This window comes from Hippoglossus hippoglossus, chromosome 16 (assembly GCF_009819705.1).
Source record: "Hippoglossus hippoglossus isolate fHipHip1 chromosome 16, fHipHip1.pri, whole genome shotgun sequence".
Lineage (NCBI taxonomy): Eukaryota > Metazoa > Chordata > Actinopteri > Pleuronectiformes > Pleuronectidae > Hippoglossus > Hippoglossus hippoglossus.
In genome coordinates this window covers 6,962,702-6,970,397 of record NC_047166.1, presented here as the reverse complement: position 1 = coordinate 6,970,397, position 7,696 = coordinate 6,962,702, and the positions used below count along the sequence as shown (strand labels likewise).

At 41.1% G+C, this 7,696-nt stretch overlaps 1 protein-coding gene across 1 annotated transcript in view; it reads right to left on the bottom strand.

The window, feature by feature from the left end:
- Positions 1–2,634: 2,634 nt before the first annotated feature.
- The window catches only part of LOC117777400 (hemicentin-1-like), a 1,765,934-nt gene continuing 1,760,872 nt past the window's right edge, over positions 2,635–7,696 (bottom strand). Inside the window, exons 42-50 of the mRNA XM_034612162.1 lie at positions 5,982–6,257; positions 5,282–5,548; positions 4,989–5,076; positions 4,834–4,897; positions 4,597–4,649; positions 4,326–4,374; positions 3,409–3,503; positions 3,253–3,322; positions 2,635–3,135 (exon numbers count right to left, since the gene is read on the bottom strand). Coding sequence (XP_034468053.1) covers positions 2,983–3,135; positions 3,253–3,322; positions 3,409–3,503; positions 4,326–4,374; positions 4,597–4,649; positions 4,834–4,897; positions 4,989–5,076; positions 5,282–5,548; positions 5,982–6,257 — 1,115 coding nt within the window. The 3' untranslated portion in view covers positions 2,635–2,982. The remainder of the gene's footprint in view (positions 3,136–3,252; positions 3,323–3,408; positions 3,504–4,325; positions 4,375–4,596; positions 4,650–4,833; positions 4,898–4,988; positions 5,077–5,281; positions 5,549–5,981; positions 6,258–7,696) is intronic.

Below are 7,696 nucleotides of genomic sequence, written 5' to 3'. Positions count from 1 at the left end.
AGTTCAGAGTGCAGCCTCCATTTTTAAATCAAGATATCGGCTGTGTTTACATGCAAACGGGGGTTACGAGGGAAAATACATCAAAGGTTACACATAGCTGCTGGCTAGTTTGAAATGACGCAACAGCAGTGTGTGGGTATTTATTGATGTAATAATGTGTTTTGGACTAAATATGTTACTGGATTGGATCGTCTGGACCTTTGGAAATGTAACAAGACCGTTTTTGTTGGAATGTTATCGATCTGTGGATTACGATGAGGCTTCTTAGGTGAGTGACCTCCATTTTGTTATTGTTTTGTTTTTGTTGGTGGTCTGACAGAGGCGTTGATTGTACCTGCTGTGGTGATCGTATCTTGAAATGGTTTGCTTCAATCGAATCAAAAGAATCTTAGCTTTCCAAAGATGTTGCATCAGTACCTAGCTCTACGAAGCATTTTTGTGAATAACATCGTTTGCCCCTTAACATTCCGACGGCCTGCCCGGCGTGACCGTGTCCACGTGGGTGGCGCGGCAGCTGCCCCAGACCTCTCGCACGGCCGCCAATTTGGCCGTGGCGTGCGTCATGGGGTCCGGGGGGGGACCCCGATGGGTCGTACGCCCTCGAGGACCATGTTATTTCTCCGTTTCTTGACAGGAAGGTCTCTCTTTCCACGAGTCCGGTGGTGGTGGTGTCGTGGTCTTGTCCTTCTTCTTCTTCTTCTTCTTCTTCTTCTTCCGAGGATGAGCACGATGACGAATCTGCAGCAGCATCACACACTGGGTCGTAGTCTTCGTCGTCGTCGTCTCGGTCTTCTTCTCGGTCTGCTTCTCGGTCCGCTTCTCGGTCTTGCTCTTCCACGTCCTCTTCGGGTTCAGAGGATTGTTGCTGGGAGAACAGCTGTTGGAGAACCTGTTCTCTGGTGAAACGCGCTTGACGTGACATCGTGACCTGGTCAGGGAGAACGGCACACGGAGAAACACACCGGCATCTCTGTGGGGTCAATTAGACCCACAGAGAAGCCGGTGTGTTTCTCCCGAGATTACAATTGGAATCAGCTGTGGGTCTAACTGACCCCACAGAGAAACACACGGGCCTCTCTGGGGGTCTAAATGACCCCCAGGAGAATTGGATAATGACAATCCGTGGGTCACCCTAACCCTAACCCTGACCGGCCAGGGCTTGCGGATGATCACACGCACGTACACACACACACACACTCTGGGTCAATCCGACCCAGGAACAACACGAGGGATAAGCAGCACTGTTAGTGGTGGAAAGTAAACATGTAAATATACTCCAGAACTGTGCATTACTTGTTTTTTAATTACACTTCTTCTCTGCAACTTATGACCCTTCACATGTCTTTAGTTGTTCAGGAGAGCATGACCCAGACAAATACCTTCATCTGAAGTAACTTAACTAGCTCCATGTCGGTGACGTACAGGGGAGATGTCTGTTCTCCTCCCGGGCTGAAGCCGCTTCTCGCTTCAGGGTTCACACCCTTCACTTTTTGCAGAAATAACGGAGGACACTTCTTCTTGCCTGGAGAAGGTGTATTATTTATTTTCCAACACACTGTAACTGACACTGTCCATCTTTATTCTCACATGGCACTGTTCTTAATGGATTTTAAGCTTTTAAAACTGTATGGATTATCTCCTTTTTATCAGTCACTTTTTAAGACATGGAACCTTTTTAAATGGAAAAGGCTGGAACCTGCAAACTCACTGCACTGGCTATTGGAAGAGCCGCTAATCAATGGAGCCAGGCTGGATGTCCAGAGCAGCTCAACACCAGACCTCACCAGTATGCTGTGCACCACCGGAGCTGTAACCCTGAGGAAAATAGTTGATGCAGCAGGTCCTGGACTGACCGACATCCCGGCTGTGGCTTCCCTCATCGGACAGAGGTCCATGCGACAGGCAGGAAGCATTTTAAACTTATGGATTAAGAGACTCACAGACGAGGAGGTAAAGATGCTACAGGAGTATAGTACTGGAACCGAAACCCCTGACGACAGCGACCCTTTCCAGAGTCAGGTTTTAGTCCAAATCTGGATGGGCTCATTGATGCACCTGTATGACAATGTAATAACGTATCTAATTATATCCTAATGTCTCAGAATTTGTACTTTTACTTTGGATGCTCAAGAGTTTAAGTTCAGGATATAGTCATATACTTGATTTTATTTGACTTATTACTAAACTCAAGTAAATCTAAGGTTTACATGGTCCGTTAATAGAAATGCATCACAAGATAATGTCCATTTCATGACGCAATGCGTTTTGTGTGTAAATGCATTCTTCAGAAACCCTTTCGCGTTGTGACATGTTCACAAATCCCACAATAATGTCAAACTTTAAAGTTCATCATTTGTTCCAACATATTTCATTTTATTTTGAGCTACAGGATATTTACATTTCAGGTGTGTGGGTTTGGATTAAGTTCACAACACTGGAAAGCACAAAAAAAACATTCAGCAGTGATTCTCAGCATTTCTTGTCGAACTGCATGTCATTTATATATATAGATTATATAAAAAGTTATTAATACAATAATTTTACACTCACATTATTTACATTTTAAGTTGCAAAATAAGGATTTTAACCGTTTATCCCTCACATTTTGCTATGTTCACTGTTTTCCCCAAAACCTTAAATTAACAGTTTCAAATATTTATATATTATATTTTAGCTCAGTAATGTAACTTCTGTGCCTTCTTGCTAACTAGTTTTAAAATACTCCTAATGGCAACACGCACGGTTTTGTTGTAGCTGCATAAGGTTTGTTGACCAGCTTACATTACTGTAGATTTACGGTTACGACCTATTTTGCTTAACACATGAACTCTTCAGACTCTCTGCGATGACTTATTGTGAATATAAACTTCCTCAGGCCCGAGGTAGCTGTAAAAAGCAGGACGAGAACATCTCGGGTCAAATCCTGACGTCAGAGTATTAACTCTCATCTTCGTGTGAGCTGCTGGAGTCTCTGTTGGTCGTCTAACGTCGGGGCCTCGCTGTGAATCTCACCTGTGAATATTGGAGCTCCACTTCACCTTCACTGGTGTGGTTGTCAAATAGATTTGGAGATGTTGGTGCACGTGCAGTTACATTACTAGTGTTTTCATAGTCCTGCAGGCTCTCTGGTTCATTCTAGGATGAGAGCGGAGGTAGTTTATAGATTATTTGTGTGAGAATTTCTGGAAAAAATTCAACTATTAGCAAAACATAGAGACTGATGTAACGAAATGAGAGGTCACAGTTCCTGACCTTTTTAACTCTCGTTGGCTTGGACACCTTCGCATACACAGGGTCTTCTTCCACCTTTCTTTGCTTCTTCCTTGAAAAACAAATATCAACATGACGTGTGCTGATCAATAACACCTTTGTTGTTCTGGTATTGTAACACAAAGATTAAATCCTCACTTTATCTTATTCTTAAAGTGCAGAGAAGCGTAGTTGACAGAATCGTCCTCGGTGTTTCCAGCTTGATGTCTTGTGGGGTTTTGTGCAGAGGCAGCCTGAGCAGACAGAAAACATCAGTGATTATCAAGCAGCAACTGAATCGCTTCACTCATGTTCTAAAATGGATGCTGTACAGGTTGTCTTTTAATTACTGGCCCCAGTATACTGAGATATAAGTGCACTGATAGACAGCTACTGACAGGGCAAACAGTGAGGGCAGGATATGGAAGTACAAGGAGGGAAAAGCAACAGCTTGAACAGTAAAAGACACATCTGCCTGTAGAGCCAGACTAATACTGATGATAGAAGATGGAAGGCAGTAGCTCTACATGGTAAATTTGAGGGGTTGTAGATATCCTGATAGATTATTTATTTACAATTTTTAAATCTGATGGGTACATGTCTTGTTTCAGATCCTTGCCTTGTTTGTACTCAAAATAAAACATTCTGGGACTTCGGAGGCTTTGTAATATCACCATTAAAACATATTTGATTACATATTATTGAAATTATGACATAATTTAGAGTATTTAGAAGAATTAGTAGTTTTACAGCTGTAACAGGTCAGAAGTGATGAAGCAGAGGCTTAAATATCCTGAATCTTATACCTAAACTCTCCTTAATCACTGTTTCCTACGATTTCCAATATACAAATAGCCAATTAGAAATAGATTTTGAACTTTCAACAACTGGTAGTTTAATAATTTAAAAAATCTATTGTGTTAAGACAAGGTTCTGACAACAGGGCACCATGACCAGACACTTTGAATTAAACTCTTTTTAATATAAATCTTCTTGAGTTTTACTAAAGTCTCCATATATGATTGTTTTAACTTGTTGTTTTCTTGTTTAAAGTGTTGTCTCAACCCGGGACTCACCTGGGGCAGATTCAACATGCAGTAAACAGCGTTGATGTCGGTCGGAGGCCTGTGGAATATAAAAGGTATATAAGAATAAACACTTGCACACAGAGTGAATGACTATTATAAATAACAGGGCAGACTTTCATTGTGCCATTCATGTCTGGAAGATCTAGAAAATAAATGGATGCTTTGACTCCAGCATGAGCAGCAGCCCATGTCTGACTCTGTCCCACACAGTGATCCTTGTCCTGGGTGGGGACAGTGTGTTGTGTGGGTGCGGTCTTACGTGCTGTCTGGAAGAGGCTGGCGTCGTTGGGCCCCTGGACGCCTCAACTGCTCTGACAAGAGGTCGTCTCTGCTCCTGAAAAGCTCCGCAGAGACATTCTCATTCGTCAGACTCCTCCTCCTGGTACCATTACACATACCCTTAAATTATGTACACACACACACACACAGGATGAGTCACTTCTGTCCAGATGTTTTCAATAAAGAAGTAGAATGGCTTAAACAAATGTGTCATTACCGAAAAACCAGAAGGGGATTTGGTGTTTGTTGTTCCTTGTTGAATAGATTTTTTCTTCCTGAATCTGAAAACATAGAGGGACATGATGTGGTTACACATGCCAGACCATCTCTGAAATGTATTAATTTAATCAAATGCACTTCTTATTCATTCACCTTAAAACTACGATGATTAAAATGATAATCATCAGGACAAATAGAGCAGGAACGAGGAACTTCAGGATGTCCAGATAGTTTCCTGTGGTTAGAAGAGGGAGCATCATATAGAGCTTGACCTTTGGCTACCGAAATCAAATCAGTTACTCCTTGATTCTACTTGTGTGTTTGTGCGAAGGACGTAGGACATAGGACGTACAGACGGACAACCAGAAAACATGTTCTGATATAAACCTCCCACATGTCTCCTGATCAATAAAACACACAGTTATAAGGCCTCGAAATTCACTCACGTTCAAACAGATGGACGGGATCAGACAAACTTCGATCTACTTCATTTTCTGCGACGCAGTAGTAGACTCCTGACTGGTTTGAGTACACTGTGTGGTTTTGATGCTCGGACACAATTTCCTCCTTTTCCTCGCCCTGACTCTTCCTGTACCATGAGTAGAGGTGGACTGGGGGAAAGCTGTGACTGATGCAGCTCAGCATCACGGAGCTCCTCCCGTCAAGCTCCTGCTTCTCTGCCGACTCCGTGATGTTTGTGTGTTTTGGAGAAACTAGCCGGGAAATTCAGGAGAAAAGACAACGTCATTTTCTGAACATCATCAAAGATCAAACATGAATAACACAACAAATGAAGTGACATTATTGCTGCTCTTTAAAGCCAGACTGAGAAGAATGTGAAACTTTAAATGGGAGGATAAAACAGACTGGCTTTAGATTCACCTGGTGAAACTTTCAATTTTTTTCTCAGCAATTTCTCTTCTTAACAAACTACAGCTACTGATTTTAGGTTACTGCTCCTTTTTTAACTTCAATATTTTTTAGCAGGTTTGCCAAACGTTATTTTGAATGACATCACATTGTGGAGTAATGTTTTCTTCTCTTTGGAACCAGCACGTCTGATCAGTATTTACTTTATACGCAGTAATGTGGAATATATCCTCTTTGTTTATCCATTCACCATCACAAGTGCATCATTCTACTCACATCTGACTTTAACCTCAGCTGGCTGTGACTTTCCACTTCCAATGTCATTGGTGGCTTCACAGCTGTACAGTCCACTGTCAGAGGGACTGGCTGAATTCACCGTGAAGGTCTGAGTCTGAGTCTGTTGGACAATTTCCTCTCTCTCATCAGTCGTCTTCCTCCAGGTGACAGAGCTCACTGGTGGGTTGGACTCGGCCGTACAGCTCAGTGTCAACAACACATTTTCCTTCACATCAAGACCAGGATTGGCTTGAACTGTCACATGTTTGGGACTGTCTGCAGTAACCAACAATATAGAAAACAGAGAACTGTCAGATTTAACCACTGTCCAATATAATGGTCTTCATAATATAGAATGACCCTGCATAATATGTTTTTTTATTTTATCAGGGTGGAATTCAAGGTAAGTTTGGAGATAGTGGACTAGGGAGCACAATAACATGCAAACCTGTGAAAACAATACATTGCATTTCACAATTACACCACAAATTATGCTATAAGAAAACTTATAACTGCTTAAAGTCACAAGGCTTCAATTTAATAGAATTATATTTTCCCTCGTGGAAGAATTACAGAGATTTAAGTACTTTAGGTCATTCATTTATCAGGTGCTATTGTTTCAACTGTCAGAAGTAATAATTCATTAAACAAACTGGACCACTGAAAAAATACATGAGAAAAATGTACTTCTGCATCAATAGTTTCTTTAAAGGAAGTTTTGGTTTGATGTGATTGGTTGAAAAAAAAGCCGCAGCTGAAACACTCACATTTCACCACCAACTCATTCTGCTTGCTGTCCTTTGAGCCCTCACTGTTCTGGGCACGGCAGACGTACCAGCCAGCGTCGGCTGAAGTCACATTAATCTTGTGGTAGAGAGAGTTGATGGGTCGTGAATTAAGATTATTTTCAGTGATTTTAAAAGACTGATTATTTGTGTTGATCCTCATCAAGGTGAGATTTGACTGTGGGAAACTTTCAACAGTGCAGTTGACGGTGATGGTCTGACCTTCTGTGACCTCAGAACTCATAGACAGTTTAGGTTCAGTGGGCGGGTCTGTAGAGAGGAAGCAGAATCTTCTTTAAAGAAGGCACATTATGATTTTATTGTTTTTCTTCCCTCAGTGTCAACAACACATTTTCCTTCACATCAAGACCAGGATTGGCTTGAACTGTCACATGTTTGGGACTGTCTGCAGTAACCAACAATATAGAAAACAGAGAACTGTCAGATTTAACCACTGTCCAATATAATGGTCTTATAATATAGAATGACCCTGAATAATACTTGTTTTTTTATTTCATCAGGGTTGAATTCATTGTAGATTTGTAGGTTGTGGACTAATTTATAAAAGGGAGCACAATAACATGCAAACCTGTGAAAACAATACATTGCATTTCAACACAATTTATACTATTGTGGTGTTGAATTATATCACAAGAACACTTACAACTCAAAGTCACAAGGATTCATATCAACAGAATTATACTTTACTCTGGTGGAAGAATTACAGAGATTTAAGTAAAAGTAGAAATATCGCAGTACAAAAATACTCCATTACAAGTATAGGCCCTGAATTCATAATTTAAATAAGCAGCACAGTAGTTTAGCAGGAGTATTCATTAAGTGGCAGAGTGGCACCACGTAACATTACTGGATCATTATTATTGATAATTTATAGATTAAATGACTTTATATAGGGTCTGGTAGTTTATT